Source organism: Anomalospiza imberbis, chromosome Z, assembly GCF_031753505.1.
Source record: "Anomalospiza imberbis isolate Cuckoo-Finch-1a 21T00152 chromosome Z, ASM3175350v1, whole genome shotgun sequence".
Lineage (NCBI taxonomy): Eukaryota > Metazoa > Chordata > Aves > Passeriformes > Viduidae > Anomalospiza > Anomalospiza imberbis.
The window spans coordinates 2168683-2187075 of NC_089721.1; the positions used below are offsets into that span (position 1 = coordinate 2168683).

Here is an 18393-nt window from a genome sequence, read left to right on the forward strand (position 1 = left end):
AGTCTTATCTAATGACTGAGATTACTAACTTTTTTTCTCTTTTGGCATATTTCCTGATCTAAAGCCTACTTTTAGGCTAGATTTGTTGACAATGAGTTATTTAACCCTAAGGTAGTTGTTGCAATGTGAAGCACCCAAGAGGGAAATCTGATTTCTGGTTCTGCAAACTTTGTGAATGAAAGACACTTTCTGTTTTTAATATTCCAACTCTGATAATCCCGCTGAATTATTTTTCAATCACAACTGGTCAATCTATAGCTGTTCTTACCTAATGTAGTAATTTAATAACAATATTATGAACCAGAACAAAAGCTACTAAGCCCCTGAGAGGCTGTGTCTAAACAATTCCAGTATCAATTTTAGGTGGGGTCTCTTTTTACTCTTGGTTTTTTTTTTTTTTTTCCCCACTTTTGACTGAATCATCATACTCCAGGGTTTTTTTATTTTTATTTTTTTGGTCTGGTGGAAGATTGCATTTCCTATAGAGATTCCCTTCAGTTTCCTTCCAGGTTGTCATATCTAGTAACTCAAAAGAACTCACACATATTTGAGTAGTTTTGTTCTTATGAACCTGTTTGTTTGTTTGTTTGTTTGTTTTTTACTTTGAAGTTTTAGCTTAATTTCATTTAATAACCTTTTATTTTTTCCAGGAAAGCGTCATGAGTCTTAGTGCAGCACATTAAATTGAAGTCTCCTCTCTTACAAATTCTCAGCATTGCTGTTTTCAGGAAAGATTTTTGTAATTTTATTAATAAATGCCTTTCAGAACTGCAGCTCTCTGGGAGTCTCAGCATGTTGCTCTGAACAGTGAGATCCTGGACACAGTGCCTAAGCTGTATATCAACAGGGAGGAGCAGATCACTCTCCATCTGGAGTGCCGGGGAACTTCAAACAAAGGCTGCCAGGGAGCAGCTCAGCTCACCATCCAGGTTAGAGGCATGACATCACCTCTGTTTTGGGGCTGGTGAACATAGAGGATGAGTGTGAAATGGCTGAATTATCACAAAATGGGTAACATTTGACCAAATAAATCCACGCACATATTAGTGATCTGAAACACCTCATGTTTAATGCTCAAAAGAAGAAGCAGATCAACAGTTGAAGAATAAGTTGTTGCATAATTTGTTTCGCTCGTGGCATCCGTTCTAAGCAGCTTCCCAGTGTATGGATGTGGGAATTTGCTTGCTGATAGGAATAGAAGCATGAAAATGTTTATGGAAATACTCCCATGTTGCTTAGTAAATTAATTTTTTGATCCCCTCTAAGTTTCAGTCCCTGTGGATTAAAAGCCTGAGATAAAAGACGTGAATTCTATTAGTGTGTGTGATAATTAATTAGGAACATGACCAAGGATGTGTGCTTGGGCACAATGTACTAAATCTGATGAAAGGTCTCATGGGGAAAGCCATCCAAATTCAGAGTTCTCTGACTGGACTCTGCTTCGTTTTTTGAAATAGCTGCAACATGGGGGAGTTCTGGCAAAGCCATGTTAATTCTGCAATGAATGTGTGTCTTTTTGTCATTTAGTTTGAAGGGAAGCACAAAAATGAAGCAGTGAGCCAGCAGCTGCATGCTTTGCGTAAAGAAGTGAGACAGCTGCAGGCAGAAGCCATGAAGCCACCTTCCCTGGGTGTTGTGGAAGCAGCTGTACACGTGGAGAATTTCATAACGTAGGTTGTTCAGATGCTGCTCTGGGTAGTGGTGTTTGTGTTTCCATTTTGGTGTGTTGGAGTTAAAATGTGAAACCTGTTCATGTGTTTTTCATCCTGCTCATCAGCTCGGGCCAATAACAGAGCTGGAATCCTGAGACCTGTGTGTTTGTGGCACAGTAATTCTTATTATCAGAGGGTCACTCAGGCTCAGCAGGGCACACACTATTGTGTTGTACTTCTGTTTATTGTTTTCTACTTCTTTTTATTGTTCTGTGCATTATAGTAGCCCTCATAATCCTGTAAAAGGACACTGAGTGATGACAAGGATGCTGTGCTAAACTTTAGGATGTGGCAAACTTGTACCACAGCTGTCTCAGCCATAGGCTAAATTACATGATTTGAATGTGACTCTCTATGGGTTTTTTTTTTTTTTTTTGTTCTAGTTCAGGACATAAATCTTTAATAGAGTGCTAAAATTTGAAGTAGTTTTTATATAGGTGAAACAAAATGGTGCAGTGGAAGTGGGCTAGATAATACCACTTTTTTTTGAGGGGGGTATGAATAAAATGGGGTTTTCCAAGGCCCTCTTCCTCACATTTAGAGTTCATCCCAGAGGTCCACTTTAGCAACTTCATCCTCAGTCTTCCAGATTTCTGCTGGGATTCTCTTAGTGTAGCTGGTTTACTATAGACTGTAATGACTGTACAAGTAAAAGATTTATGTACTACTTCTGCTTGTTCATTCTTGATCATTAATCTGAAAAATTCTGTGGATGAGCTAGTTCTTGGGATTTACGTCTGTGGAATTGCATCTTCTTCACCTGTTTTAATTCAGATTTAGTGAAGATGGGTTTGGTCTCAATGAAACATTTACTTGGCAATGCACAAGAAAAGATCGATTCTCTTTTAATTCTTTTATTGTTGAGCCTGTGAAATAAAATGGGGTAGTTTCTCTTGCAATACAAAGTCCGTGGAGGTGCCATCAGCATATGAGGAGTACATGATTTAAGGGAGAAATAATCCATTGGAACTGTCTTTTGGAAATCTTTCAGCATTTACTTTCTGTCCCTGATTATGGAGACTTTCTAAGGTTTGGAAGTATCCATTTCAGGCAGCAAAACTACATTAGCTAAATCTGTGTCTTTTCAGTCTGGATATGAGAAGGAGGGATACTCAGGGAGTATCACAAATACTCATCTCAAGGCTATATATTGGCAAGAAACCTTTCTTTATAGACATAGGTTATTCTCCGTATGTAAATTTAATTTGCCTTTTAACTTATTTTTTTTAGGGCCCTGATAAATATCTACAAGGTGCAGCCTATGCCTGCAATCAAGAAGGTTGGAATTGGTTTGTTTTTTACATTGGTAGAATATGTGTGTGATGAAACTCAACGTAATCCTCCCACAAGACAGTTCTTCACGTCCTGCATTGAGATTCTGGGACAAGTGAGTTTATTTCTTGAATATGAAAATATGTTCTGAATTTTTAATATTTGATTTTTGACACTTATTCCAACTTCACTGCTGTTAATGGGGTGGGGGAGGTAGTCCTAAACACATTCACAAGCCTTAAAGTTAATTTCTAACTTCTATCCCATTTTGTTTTCAACTAATTGTGTAATGTACACAGTCTTTAGGAGAGGTGAAGCTTGCATTTAAGCAAAATAAAAACTGTTGCTCTGAGGTGCCTCTGCTTAGTGTTAATAAATTGTCATTGTGTTAGTTAAATGCTGGAGTTTTGGGCAGGTAACTAAGGTTTGGATACTTTCTGTTCATAAAAGTGTGTTTCAGCATAGACTTTGACTTCTTTTACCTGTCACTTTCTGTTTGATGCACATCTTGTCAACCTCTGTATTTAGACACCTTTCTTCTGCAGTCTTGGAGTGTTCTCTGTGTAGTGAGTTATCTCAGAAGTTTGCTGGTAGAGAAGACAAGTGCTTGGTGGTGGTTGTAATGTTTTTGCTCTTTGTGCTCTGAGAAAAATTATTAGCCTCTGCTTTGGGTCCAGATACTTTTATCTTAGATACAGCTTATTTCAATGTGCAGCTGTCCTTGAGCACCTCTAACAGCTGAAGTACCGAGAAGTTCTTCACAGCTGTAATTCTGTTAAATTTGCTCTATTATCAAGCAGGGCTGGTGAAATCAGGATTCATTTTCTTATGCTATTCCATCAGAAAAAGTGACATTTTGGGTATTTTCAGACAACATATGCTATCACAAATGCTTGTCTAAAGTGAGCTAGGAAGACATGTTTGTTCTGTGTTGCATCTTGTGGAATAACAGCATTTAGTTGATGTTAATCTTATAATTTCAGTCTCTTGTTTTTGAGTAAAACTTCCCCTTTTTCTAAAAGGACCGAAACTGTGGGTGTCTCAACAACAAGCTTAAGAGGTGTATTTTACAGTTGACTGATTTATGGCTGTTATTTTTTCCACCATTCCCACTTCTCTCAGGTGTTCATCAGTGGGACCAAATCAGAGTGCAAGCATCTGCTCCAGACGATCCTGCAGAATCGGAGGCTCTGTACTCTCCTTTCTCCTTACTTCACTCCTGTAGCCTCTCCCAGTGAATTTGTGACTTTATATGAAAAGGTCGTGGCCTTTCTGAGTGAGGATAACAGCGATGTTGTCTTCATGCTGCTGACAAAGGTGAAGTCTGGTCTGTGGGCGTTCTTTGCCTAAAGACCATGTCCTTAAGCTGAAGAGGAAAGAGGTGCAAATCTGGTACTTTAAAACAGCATTGGCAGGTTCTGTAGGGCTGTGTTGGTCATACTGAATGGTGAGTGTTAGATTTAAGCTCAGGAGGGGCTGGAGTCAAAAGCAAATAGCTTAAGTAGCCTTTTCTAGCCCAGATCGTATCACTGTGTGCTTTCGAGGGCTTACTGCTGAAATTAAAACCATCTCTGGATGACTTCTTCTGCCTGGTATCTCTGCAAAGGCATTCATTACATTAGCCAGTGAATGCCAGGTATCTTAACAATCAAAACAAAATTTGGGACAGTGTCTGTTTGGCACTCGTATCCTTCCTGCCTGTCTTAAAACAGAATAAGGTAATAGCAAGATGTGATTTGCACATCTCCTGTTACTATTGATACTGCCAGTGGAGAAATTAGTGTAACACATGGCCTTTGATACTGCTCTGATTCTCCTCTTCAGTTACAGGGAGACAGCTGGGAGCAGCAGGCTGTCTCCTGGGCAGGACTCTGAGCTGTCCATGGTGGCAGTGCCCAGTATTGTCCCTGCTGACCAAGGTCAGAGCAGGTGCTCAAGGGCTACAAAAGCTTTGCTCCTCCACCTGAAAATGTACGGACTGTGGGCATCAGTCCAGTTTAATGCTTGTGTGGAAACTCAGACACATCTTTGAATCTGAGCCCCTTGTCCAAGGGCTGTTCCACAGACCTAGAGACTTCTGCAGTATGCTAAATCATAGCCTTTGGAGAGTGAGGTTTGGAGTTCGGGCTAACAAGGTGCAAATTCATGAGGTTTTTCTTAGATTCATAAAAATGTCATGATTTAATTTCCCTGGTGACTTCTCCCTCCTCCCGAAGGTGGTGTGTCTGTTGAATCTCCTGCTCACAAATGCTCTCTGTGGTCTGTTTTAGTTTGACCTGATCCAGTGGTTGAGCGTGGCCAAGCCACCTCTCTCGGAGCGCACCCAGCTCTTGGAGTCCATTCACTTGGCTCTCAATGCCTGTGGCCTGGAACCTGAAGAAGATATTTTGATGCCATTTAATATCTTCTGCAAGCATTGGACTAACCTTCTCCAGTATCAGTTCCCTGACCACTACAGTGATTTCTTAAGGTTGTTTGTGCAAAGTGAGTATCTGAGGTGATGCATCCTAAGCCTTTGTGCAGAACCCTTCTGGCTTAAAAATATGAACTCTGTGCAATAGAGTTAAACTGCAGAATGATTTACACTTCCTTAGGTTTCTGTCTAGTGCATTTTTATGTGCCTTGCTATGTAATGTGGTTTTTTTAGACATATTGCAGCTCTCCGATGGGCCAAGGCACACACATCAGTGACAACAGATTTTTCAGCCCATGTAACAGGAGAAGGGTGGAGGAGAGTCTTCTGTTAGTGGAAGCACCTATTAATGATGGTTTTGCCATGGTCTGTAATGCAGAACCCTTGTTTTTGATTACCCTTCAATATCAGGTGGATAGCTGGAATTATGAAGATGTGTAACTGATGCTGAAAATGTCCTGGTTGACATTTGACGCCACCATATTCTGATGTGCCCCTCAAATAAGAATGAAAGTGCTTCTCTTTGTCAAACCATACCTACTGAGGGAGCAGCTGTCTCTTAGTGTGTATTTGCAGCCAGGGATGTACAGAGTGCCTGGGAAGCTTGTCTAAGAAGAGAAACATGTAGATGCTAAAAAGAAATGTTGATTACATTTGCAAACTAGAGATAATCTCTCACCCTTAAACTTGGGGCTTTCAAACTCCCACTTCACCTAAGTTTTCATGTAGCAGGGAACTCTAATTTCAACCTTTCTTGACTTGTTTGGAGAAAAGGACTAACATCTTTCTGGTTTTCACAAATGCATTCCCTTCTTTCTCCAAAGGCTCATCAGAGCAGCTTCTGAGCCCTGACTGTTGGAAGGCATCACTTCAAGCTTTGGGGTGTGATTCAGCAGTGGCTGAGCAGGGCAATTTCAAGAAAAGTGACCCTGCTGAAGGTCCTGTAGTGAGGGATGCTGCAAAAACTCTGCTCTCCATAGAACAGGTGGGTGCCTTTTGGGCTGATTTATGTCTTTCAGGTGAAACAGATGCCCTCCAGTGACAGATAACACTGCTGTGCAGCCTTTCTGCAGCTATTAATAGCTTCATCTTTTTACAGGTCAGAGAGACAATAGAGTGGCTTTCTGCATCCTTCTGCAAACTCCGACTGGCCTCAGTGGACTTCAGGACTTTTGGCCTGTTTTCAAAATGGACTCCTTATGTGGCTGAAGTGAACACGTTCCTGGAGTATCTCATTAAACAACTGATTGACACTGAAGTTGCTAATTTAGCCCAAGAGCCTGTTGGCAGTAGCAAAATTTTAGCAGGTAATGTGTCTTTAAAGTAAATTACTTAAGAACAGACACCTGATTGCTCTAATTCCCTCTGTTAAGGGCCACTTAAATATACAGTAAAATCTTTTTGCTTTGCATTTGTGCAATAATGATAATATTATAGTACAGATGGGAAATGTTGCTGGTACTTCATGGCCATGTAGGACTTTATAATCTGAGAGGAAGCTTTTTTAATATTTGAGCTTGCTTCAAAATTATTTTATGAGGCGATTGTACTTTCTTAAGAAAAATAGAGTCTTTTGCACTGAGAAGAGGTTTGGAAGGAGACACTACTGAATTTCATCATGCATTATTTAAATCTGGAAAAAGTCAGCTTTTACATTTTTTAAACTATTTTTAATTTAAATATTAATTAAGACATTTTAATATGTGCAGGTTTAAAGTGTGAATTGTTGTTACCCCCATAATCTCTTTTGTGTTATTAAAGGTGTATTAGTAAAACATCTTAACAATGCAAAATACTATGATGTTTGTTAAAACAGCCCTTTTGTTAACTTGAGTTATTATTAAGCACATTGTATTTAAAATTTTTATTTGTCCAGAAAGGACTGATTGAATGGTTGGACTCAATGATCTTAGAGGTCTTTTCCAGTCTTGATTATTCTATAATTCTGTGAACATTAGAATGAGAAAAGGATATTATATGCAAATTTAGAAAAGTGTAATATGTTCACTGTTTTTGATTTGAAGGAAAAATGTAACTTTGTTTTGTTTCCTTTTAGCATTGCAGTCCTTGTACTCAGTCATTGCTGGACTCTTTAAACCATGGATACTGGTGTTGGAGAAAGAAGATGCAAGGTATATATTGCATTTTAAAATTAAAGGAATTTTTTCTAGAGTAGAGACTTCAGTCCTGTAAGAATGGCTTTCGTTATTACCTGTTTTTTAATAATTTGTGACTGTCTTGCCTTCCATTTAAATAGCTCTCACTTTTTAATTTCCTTAATAATTACAGAACTAATTCATGACCTACATAAAATTTTCCAAGTTTTGGATAGAATAATTATTTTAGATATGAGAAAGATCTTGTAATAATGTGAGCAAGGCTTGATTATTTGAAGGGTTTCACTCAGTTTTAAAAACACTAAAACTTGAATTCCGGATTCCCCTTTTTTTAGCTTCCATAATGTCTATAACACCTGTTTAAAAGAAAGCAAAAAAAGCCAAACAAATACAACCACAAATGCCAGTGGTATATAAAAAAACTTTAGGCTAAATGAATACTGTGGTGATCTGTTGCCTTATCTATTGCCTCTGTCTTCACATGAGAAGTTACTTATGCTTCTACACATTCAAATTTTGCTTTCTTTTAAAATTAAAAGCTTTTGGAGTTGTAAGTGCAGCCTTCAGCACTGAAGTTAGAAGGTTGTTTGCAGTTGGTGAATAATGTCATTGAGAAACTGTTGTTTCAATTCTGTTATGAAATACCAAACAAACAAGTAATTTCTGGTTACTCAGTGGATCTTCAGTGGGATAGTGAACTATGCAGCTTTTCTAAGGAAGAAAAGGAGAGTCCCAAAAAGCTGAAATTGGGAGGACTGCTGATACCTGTACTTCACTGCTTTAGAGTATTTAAATTGCAGATATTTTTGCTCAGGTAACTGAACACTGAAATTTTTGTTGTGCTTCTTTCCAGCAGCCAGCCCTGCTACCCTTGGCTGGAGAGTGACAAATATTTTTGCTCAGGTAACTGAACACTGAAATTTGTGTTGTGCTTCTTTTCAGCAGCCAGCCCTGCTACCCTTGGCTGGAGAGTGACACTCCTGTAGCCTCCACCATGGTCTGTCTGTTTGCAGATTGCATCAAGCTTTTGCACGAGAGCTTCAAAGGTGAGCATAAAATCCTAAGCCTCCCCACTTGTTGATTTGGAGGAAAAAAATACTAAAGTTCAGTGTGATTTTTTTTGAGTGTAATTTACAAGTTTTTAATCTTCAAAAATAGACTTCCTTCTGAAATCAAGCTTTATCTGAATTTTTTTCTGTTGTTAATTCAGCTATTTTCTTTGATTCTAGAAAAGCTGTTGCCAAGTCATCATGGGGCTCTCTGGTTACACCTAATGCATTACTGTGAGTGTTGCACAGCCCCCAAAATGCCAGAGTTTATTCTCTATGCTTTCCACACTGAGTTCAGAAGGCTTCCATGGAAGGAAATGCATCCAGACCAGATGCTTATGGAAGAGTTCTTTAAAGTGAGTTTGTGGGATCTGTTGAATTAAGTTCATAGTCAGTGCTGCCCTTGAAAATAGCTGGAGAGCAGGAGACAGTTCTATTAGCAAGTAGGATTTTAAAGTTTGTTTTTAGCGTTCACAGCTGCTCAATTTGTGATGGATTTTTGTGAAGGAGTGCTTTTGAGTCTTAGACAAAGTTGAGGGGAGCTGTATAGCTCCCTCTTTGTTGATCTGCTGGAATGTCTCATTTTTTGCATATGTATTTAATGTTTTTAGTTAGATTTAATATTTTTGGCCATGTTTGCCATGTTGTTCTCACTTCCAAGTTGTCTGAGACAAGGTAAAGCTGCAAGAGAGAGAATGAAATGTTGTAGAAAAGACATTTGTCTACTCCTCTGCTGACCTAAAATGCTGCTGTAGATTTACAGTTGGCTAAGGAACTGAAAAGTATAAAAGTACTTACATCTTACATCTTTTTATGCACATGTCTTTTCCCCTTTCTCCTTCCTAGATCGAAAGAGGCAGCCCCAAGAGTTGTTTTTTGTTCTTGGGTTATGTTTTATGTGAAGTAAACTGGGTCAGTGTCCTCTCTGATGCCTGGAGTCCCAACCCTCACCCTCAGACTCACAGCATGATTGTCTGTTTGCTGTATATGATGGTCCTGTTGGCAAAGGAGGAACAGCTTATAGGCGAAGAGGTAATTTTTGTGACGGTTCATAGCCATCTCTTAAAAGAAAAATAATCCTTTGCTAGAAAGTACATGAGATGTTGTGACTAAATCCATTTCATTGCTTCTGGAGGAGTCTTCAGAGGGTCTTGATCATCTTCAAGAAGTCCCATTTCACATCTGTCAGCTTTCTTCCACTTGCAGAATCTTCTGCTCTCCATTTCCTCTGAGATGGAAGCTGCACAAGATGCTGCACCAAGATGTCACCGGCAGCCTTTGACCATCGTTATATTTCAGTTTAGGAAAATTACCAGAGTCCACATGCTTTGACCTGAATGTGTTTGCTTATCAGAAGCTTCTCAAGCTTCAGAAGATAGCTGTTGGCACATTCTTGAGTCAGCCTCAGGAATTCCCTCATTCCCTCCAGCGGTGTGTTAAACTGACCCACTGGCAGGAGGTTTTTGCCTCCCAGAGCACTCCTGTGACACCTTGATCTAAATCTCAAACCTTCTCAACCCTGTGTTCCAGGACATGAGCAACCTGAGGAGTACTTGTTGTACCAGTGTCACATTCCTGCAGAAGTAGTGTAATTTGGGTGGGTTCTGGATTGTCACCACAATTCCAGTATTTGTTCATTCTAAAACCTGCAAAAGCATAGAATAGAATATAGAATATCCTTAGTTGGAAGTAATCATCCAGTCCAGCTCCTGTCCCTGCACAGACACCCCAACAGTCCCATGCTGTGCATCCCTGGCAGCGCTGTCCAAAGGCTTCTGGAGCTCTGGTGGCCTCGGGATTGTGCCCATTCCCTGAGGAGCCTGGACAGTGCCCAACACCCTCTGGGAGAAGAGCCTTTCCCTGATATCTAGTCTAAACTTCTAACAAAGCTCCATAGCAGTTGCTGTTTCTCTGTGTCCAGGGACTGTTTTTCACTGCAGATGTTTAAGAATAGATGAGAGCTGCCCATAGACAGAGAGACTTTTATATCTGCTGACTTGCACTGCCTTTGTGAGCTGTGAGGCTGCTGTGCTGTTCAGGGTGGTACTTAGGAGAATAACAGCATGAGGAGTCCCCAGGTTGGTGGATGATTCACTAAATGAAAAATGAGGGAGACAGTTTCTCCTGTGAACTTACATTAATGCATTTTCAAAAATAATATTATTTTAATGCCTGTTTTAAACTTGTACTGAAGTGACTTTACTTGAAGGGCCTCCATATCTTTCTAGCTGTCTTTATATGTTTACATGTAAAATCATTTTTCACAGACTTTTGTTAGAACTGCTGCAACACTCTGAATACAGTTCTACAAGTGCTAGAGATGAAGTACTTGTGTTAGCTTACTGCTTGAATAAGGAGGTGCTTTTCAGACAGACTCCCTAAGGTCATCTGTTTCTGTGGGTTTTCATCTCCATCTCCTTCAAATTCTCTGAAGCCAGAGCTTCCTTCCAATATTGAGTACTGTGAGTATGAATTGAAAACTGCAAAGAAGGTGCAGCTTAAACTGATACCTTTAAATCTACAGGAATCTCCACTCATAAATCTTCTTGGACAGACCAGCTCCCTTCCTTGGCAGCTTGTGGGCATTTCATCTTATGAAAGCATCATCAGCTACTGCAACAGTCACTACCCTCCCTCTGTTATCCTTGCTAAGGATGCTGGAGCTGAACTGATTGTGAAGCTCCTGAAAGTCTCCGCAGGCTTTGGAACATCTTCAGATAGTCACATCCATCTTGTGAGTTGAACTAGTTTTGAAACATCTCCTTGCTGTTCTTGGTTTTTGTGAAGTTCTGTTTGTGTATATTACAGAATATGGAAAGAGTTCTAGGTGTGATTTTTCTTTTTTAAAAATTTTTTGTCCCTAATTGATTTTAATTTTGTTTGACAGGATGCAACACCAAAGTGCCGAGTGTACATTCGCCAGGTGGTTCAGTTCCTCAGCACCTTAGAACAAAGTGGAAAGATAACCCTTGCAGTTTTGGAACAAGAAATGGCCAAGTTGCTAGATGATGTAGTCATTTTTAATCCCCCAGGTTTGTGTTGAGGAATGGCAAATTACTTTAAAGCTTTCAAAATCCTTTATTCCACTGAGTGGATTGATGAACATCTGTGATGATTTAATTGCTTGCATTGCTGTCATGTCTCCCTTATGGGCAGCAGGGCATGGTACTTTGGTGATGTATACATAGGTGGTATATTAGCACAAAGCAAAAATATGAATCTTGCCCTTCAGAGCTGTCAAGAGTGACAGAAGCAACATTAAAAACAGGGGTTAAGTTTGTGAGTAAAACTGGCTGACATACAGGAGCTTGAGCAATTAATGTCTTAGTCGTCTGGTGGTTTGGGGTTTTTTCTAATTTTTATTTTACTTGTAATTTACCTTCTTTTAAAGGGAAGAAGGACACAAATCCATTCTTCTGGTCCTGGGGGATTAGGTGCAATGGGTACAAACTGAAATTGGGAAGATTATGTTAGGTATTAGAAAGAAATTCTTACTATGAGGTTGGTGATACACTGGCACAGGTTGCCCAGGAAGTTGGGGATGCCTCAACCCTGGCAGTGCTCCAGGCCACATTGGGTAAGGCCTTGAGCAACCTGATCTAGTGGAAGTGTCCCTGCCTATGGCAGGAGGGTTGGACCCTAGATGATATTTAAAGTCCCTTCCAAAACTTAATATTCTATGATTCTGTGACTCAAAAATGGTTCTAAATTATAAAACTGGGAAAACTTGACAGTGTTGAAGTAGAAGAGGTATAGTGGTGTATCGTAGTGGTATAACATGTCCAGACACCCAGGATTGTGTGGTGAGATCATTTCGGTCTCATTTTTAGTACTAGGACCATCTTGAGGTTGCTCTGTCAAACTGTGAGTTCAGGTGAAATCTGTGTACTCCACAGAAATGGTTGTGAGGGGCTGTGTCCCTTCCTGCCCACGGGTGTGTACCAAGGAAGAGGCTTTTCCCAGAAAGTGTCCAGTGGTGAAGCAGAATCTGGGATCCAGTGTCTCTTCACTGAGAGAGGGTTCTCTGGTTTCTGCCCCGCAGACATGGATCTGCAGATGCGTCACCTGGCCCTCAGCAGCCTGTTCACGGAGACGCTGATGATGCTCAACAACTCCAGCATCACCACGGCCGAGTCCCTGCGGGGCAGCCTGCGCAAGTGGATCGACAGCAGGGTGCAGGGGCTGCTGGCCATGCCCCTCCTCACGGCTGCCTGCCACAGCCTGGCCTCCGTGCGCCACATGGCCGAGGCCACGGAGGCCTGCATCACTTCCTACTTCAGCGACGGTAGGAGCCTGAGCCTGTCTCACAGCCTCTGGGCGGCCTGGGACTGCGGGAAATGGGTTCGTAGAGAGTTCTCGAAGCCTGACAGAAGGCCCACACAGCGTGCATCTGTACGCAAACTTTGAGATACGAAATGCTCACTTAGAAATGCCATGGAATAGGACAGACGTGGCTAAGAGAGAAATGGAATTAGAAACAAGTTTCCAAGGATGGCCTTGCAAATAAGACTAGATAGTTTGGAGAAATAGAACTATGAAAGGTGCATTGTAGTGGGACCCACAAGAGATAATTTTAGATGATTGGCATTAAGACATTTACAGCATGGTGTGGCAAAACCTGATAGACCAAGAAACACTTATAATGTACTGTAACTAGGAAATAGTTGGCTTCTGATTGTGATGGATAATTGGATAATCCACAAAGGATAATTGTGAATTATAACATCTGTATTGTCTCACCCTTCTCATGAGACTGAAAATGGAATAAAAGTTTTTAAAATGCCTATCAGTTGCCCCATCTCTGGGTCAGAAAAGGGCTTAGTCTGTCATGGGTTGCCACTGAACACAAATTGTCTGGAATTATGGACTGGTTTGGCTTGGAAGGGTCATTAGAGATCACCTTGTTTCAGCCTCTCTGCCACAAGGAAATGGCTTCACACTGTCACAAGGGTAGATGAGAGAAATTCAAAGAGAAACTCTTCCATTTCAGGGTGGGGAGGCCCTGGCCCAGGTTTCCCAGAGAAGCTGTGGCTTCTCCATCCCTGGAAGTGTCCAAGGCCAGTTGGGGTGGGGTTTGGAGCAACCTGGGATAGTGGAAAGTGTCCCTTTGGTGACACAGGGGACATGATGGTATAAGATGATCTTCTGTGTCCCTTCCAACCCAAACCATTCTGGGATTCTGTAACTGTGGTTTGGGTCTTACAGCTGCCCTAATTGTGTGTTTTCTTAATATCCATCTCTTAATATCCATCTTAATATCCATTAATACCTTAATACCCATCTCTGTGAAAACTGATTTGCTCTGTGTAGTGTTGGTATTTTTCCAGGTAAAGTGGAGGATTTATTAAAAATAAAATCACCCCAAGAGAACTGAAGATGTTTTTCCCCTTCTCTAGTGTTCTGTAAGCTAATTTGAGAAAAAACACTCTGGTTTAGTAAAACTCTGAAAGTGTGCTGTGCATGATTTTTTTTTTTCTTCTTCTTTCTCTTTACATAATCCTTGTAGAACTGCATTTTTATTTCTTTCACTCTGTGGAAGATTTCAGTACACCTGAGGGAAATACTTCTAATTCCATTGCTAAAATGTTCAAATGCTAGTCCTGGCTGAATGCTGGGAAAAATATCACCTTGACCCTCAAGGAGGTGCCCTTTGATAATGGAATTCTTCTATTCTCTCCATCAGAGTTGCATGACATGCTGATTACCTGAAAAACAGCTTAACCAGCCCAGACTCTCTTAACTAGTAGTTCTGGTTCTTAGGTTTTACCAAGTGCTGCTTTCTCACATGCTTTTTTAAATTTTTATTTTATTTTTTTTTAATTTTTATTTCCTCCTTCTTTCTTCAAAGATTCCCCTCACCGCCAGGAGTTAGGCTGGGGCCCTATACTTGCTTCCCTCCAAGTTCCTGAGCTAACCATGGAAGAATTCTTGCAGGAGTGCCTGTCTTTAGGAAGTTACTTGACACTCTATGTCTACCTGCTGCAATGCCTGAACACTGACCAAACCCTTACCAATGAAATGAAAATCCTGTTAACCATCAGCAAATGGCTGGAGCAAGTGTACCCCAGGTATGAAACTTGGAGCTTCTGAATGTGCCTGGACTTTTGGATTATTATTATTATTGTTATTTAGATTAAAGTTTATTTAGAGTTGTAGAGCTGGTATAATTAGGTAGCCCTGGTTAATTAAGTTAATTTCAACAGTGTTCTGGGTGAAATGGCCTGTCCTTCTATATCTGCTAATACAGGGTCTGTCCATCTGCAGTGCCATCTGAAAGCAGTTGTGGTGGTTACATGGAAGGAGTTTAATCTGCTAGAAAATTAGTGAGTTCCAGTCATTTTTCAGTCAGATGATCTTGGTTCAATAACAGCCTGGATTTGTGCTCTGTTAAAATGACTCAAAGCAAACCCTGAATGATTCTGGGTTACACTTCCCAGTGTGTCCACAAGGTGGGATGAGTTATGTGCCGAATATTCAGTCTGGCACTCTGAGAGACCTGGTGTTGAAAGCTGCTGGATGGGGACTGTGCATTGCATCTGATGGGATGCCCAGGGTTAGTGGCCTGTGCTGCTGTAAAACATCTGAGATAACTAGGTTCTGAGGGGAAAGGATGCATAGCTTCATAGCTTTGGGGTCAAAATAAAAATATTTAATGCGTGTAGCAACCGTAGTTAGAGTTGCTGCTGAAATTGCCAGGATTTAGCAAATCTGTTTTTTTTTTTTCCATGTTAATGTTGATAATGTTCATATTTTCTGTAAAAGAACAATTCAGAAAAATGTATGTTCCCACTGTTTCTTGAAATTCAAAAAACTATTTTCACTGGTAGGTACTGTAGTAATTTCATTGCCAAGGTATGAAGGAGACAGCAAAGCCACCATATAAAGCAGATTAAACCTTGCCCTAAACATCAGATCTGAGATTGCCTGCGATGGGAAACAACTGGGAGGAGTAATGTGAGGATAGTCTGATGCAGGAAACTCGTGATGGTGCTTTATGTGGAAAATCTGAGCTTGTTAACTTAAACTGCCAACTGTTTGGGGAAAGATTAAAAATAGCATAGGGGGAACTTCACTTCGGGCTTTACTCAACAAAAAGCTTTAATCTTTCCTTTTCTCAAGGATCATATCAAATATCTAAGTTGTTGTGGTAGCAACATCCAGTGCTTCCTAAAGTGTTTTATTGGTAAGTAAAGAAAAGAACAAATGAGTAGAGATACAGTTCATTCCTTTTGTGCCAAGTCTTAGGCAAGTTTAAATCCACTTACAACTGCAGTATCATTTATTTCTAGTTGTAAAGCTTAAAAGGAAGCACTGTTCTTTGTCCAGTTACAGGCCCTTAAAACCTGATAGCTGGTGGATCAAATCCATAACAGTAGCAGTCACAGCAGTATAATAACTGGTGGGGTAGTACAGTTATGCTATCCTCCTGTGATAAAATCAGCTGTTATTAACAAGCTGAATTCTTCAAGGACCAAATGGGGAGGGGAATAAACTTCTTGACCTATGCTCTGACTCTTAATTTTTTATTTTCTCTTACATTTTTCTTTAATTTTTTCCTAAAGCTCAGCAAAGGAAGAGGCAAAGCTGTTTCTCTGGTGGCATAAAGCCATGCAGTTATCCTTGGTGCAGCTGGAGCAAGATGACCCCCTTCTGATTGAATCTGTCATCCGGACCCTGCTGTCCATCCAGGCCCGGCAGAGCCAGCTGGCTGAAGAGAGACTCACTTCTGGAATACTTGGTGCTATTGGGTTAGGCAGGAGGTCTCCTTTGTCACCCAGGTGAGGGCTGAAGCTGTGGTCAATTAATTGGTTTGCATCATGGTATTAAAGAAACTGCAACCTGGGTCCAGCATGCCCAGCTTGGGTCCAGCACAGTGTTAAAAGGTGATCAGAATCCACATTTCCCCCAGATCCGTAATGTTCTTTGGGCCTGTCCCAGGAGCAGCACAGTGAGTGTGTTAATCAGGTTAAGAAGCAGGTATGAACCTCTGCAAAGGTTCTGGTGAAAAAGGAAAGAAAATGCAGTTCTAAATCTGACTTAAAGTCCTCCTCAAGCAAAGTTTGTAGGGAGACTGTTGGTTAGAGGAAGGTACTTCCACCTGATCTATAAAAACTATTTCATTTGACTTCCCAAGATTTTGTGTAAAAACAGACACGTTAGAATTTCTGTCCTGACCTTGAGGTATTGGAAGTGTTAAGTGATGCACAAAGGAGCATTGTGATTCACTCTGCCTTCTAAACAGAGACACCAAGTTTGATTGTTAGGTGTCAAAATCAAGTTCACTCTGGAAAGAATGCTGAGGAAAAAAACCCATAAATGTTTGTGGAACAGCAATTCTATCGAGCACCTAAAGATAACTTTATGTTTTTAAAGACCTTCTGGGATGCATTGCTGTTCAAATTGCCCTGAATTCTTGGTGTCATTCAACTCATCCCTTGATTTGGGTGATAGTAATGTTTTACTTTCTGTCACCTGAGCAGTATTTCAGATGTGAGGTCAGGAGTGTTTCAGCTAGGTTTGAAACAGATGCAGTATTTTCTATAAAAATATTACATTATCTTGTAGTATGTGTTGCGTCCTATTGTGTGTATACCCAGAGAAGCTGGGATCCTCTTCCATCCCTGGAAGTATTCAAGGCCGGGTTGAATGGGGCTTGGAGCAGCCTGGTCCTGTGGAAGGTGTCCCTGCCATGGCAGGAGGTGGAACAAGATGAGCTTTAAGGTTCTTTCCAACTGAAACCACTCTGGGATTCTATGAGACTGAAGTGGTTTCTGATGCACTGGAATAGCTCCTCTCAAGCCTTTACTTTTGTTCCTCATGCAAGAGATGCCTCGTGGACAGAACTTAGAATTTATCTGCTGTTGAGACTCGCAGATCTGGTGTCACCCTGCCCCTCGGTGCTCTCCCCGTGCAGGTTCCGGGTGGTTGCCCGCAGTTTGTCTGCCTTCCTCCTGGTGCAGATCCCTGCAGAGAGCCAGGTGCGCCTCAAGGCTGGCTCGGAGCCCAGGCTGTCTCAGAAGGCTCAGCAGGTGAGGTGTGCCCATCTCTGGCTGCTCGTTTTGCTTTTGGGGTGAACTGTGTAAGAGTCAAATGTTCAAGGTCAGTCCTGCTCTCACCTTGTTGCTAAGCTTTGGCAGCAGGACTGTGTGTTTTGACTCTGTCCTAAAGGTGATCCTGGGTAAAACTTCATACAGTGTTCTGTGTTAATATGAAGAATGCTTTCTTATTCAGAAATTCATTTTTGAATCTTAGACTTTTAAAAGGAGCAGATGAACTTATGTCGCTAAAGCCTGACTCAGAAAGTTTGGAGCACAGCAGGTAGAAGGAATTTAAAACAAACAGGAAAAAACAGTGCTGATGTGGTTTGCACTGCTTTTCAGTGATAAAGCAGGGCTACACTCACACTGACATTTGTTTATGTGAGGTCAGGGCTTAAAAGGCCAGTGACAAATAAACATTCCCCCTTTAGCATGTGCACTTACTGTGGTGTTCTTTCAGTAAGTGCTTGAGAAGAGGAAGGAGGAGTTGGTTAGAAACCAAAGTAAAGCACCCTGGTACAGCTTGTTTCTCTAAGAAGAGAACAAAACTTGTTCAGAAATATTTTCTACATTTGCCCTTGCTAGTCCTGCCAACAGACTTCTCTACATATGATTTTTAACTTGACAGTTAATATCTAACTTTAATACTATTAAAGGGAGCAAAACAATACTTTCATCAAACTCAGTATATTCTTAAGAACAACCTAAAGTGAATATTTAAGTGTGTTGCAGCTTGTTGTTTGGCATAATTTTTGTGAAACTGTGTCTCGAGTTCATGAAGTAGATATTTGA

The 18393-nt window shown here is 40.7% G+C and overlaps 1 protein-coding gene across 4 annotated transcripts in view; it reads left to right on the forward strand.

Moving 5' to 3' along the window:
• The window catches only part of EPG5 (ectopic P-granules 5 autophagy tethering factor), a 54835-nt gene that overhangs the window by 34217 nt on the left and 2225 nt on the right, over window positions 1–18393 (forward strand). For 2 of the 4 annotated variants that reach the window (XM_068175787.1, XM_068175788.1), the window contains exons 27-43: window positions 767–929; window positions 1528–1670; window positions 2943–3099; window positions 4107–4301; window positions 5255–5468; window positions 6222–6382; window positions 6497–6704; window positions 7454–7529; window positions 8457–8560; window positions 8744–8919; window positions 9410–9595; window positions 11088–11297; window positions 11451–11595; window positions 12606–12848; window positions 14412–14631; window positions 16126–16341; window positions 17478–17592. In XM_068175787.1, the coding sequence (XP_068031888.1) occupies window positions 767–929; window positions 1528–1670; window positions 2943–3099; window positions 4107–4301; window positions 5255–5468; window positions 6222–6382; window positions 6497–6704; window positions 7454–7529; window positions 8457–8560; window positions 8744–8919; window positions 9410–9595; window positions 11088–11297; window positions 11451–11595; window positions 12606–12848; window positions 14412–14631; window positions 16126–16341; window positions 17478–17592 (2932 nt within the window). The remainder of the gene's footprint in view (window positions 1–766; window positions 930–1527; window positions 1671–2942; window positions 3100–4106; window positions 4302–5254; window positions 5469–6221; window positions 6383–6496; window positions 6705–7453; window positions 7530–8456; window positions 8561–8743; window positions 8920–9409; window positions 9596–11087; window positions 11298–11450; window positions 11596–12605; window positions 12849–14411; window positions 14632–16125; window positions 16342–17477; window positions 17593–18393) is intronic. The other 2 variants (XM_068175789.1, XM_068175790.1) reach the window with 1 other exon arrangement.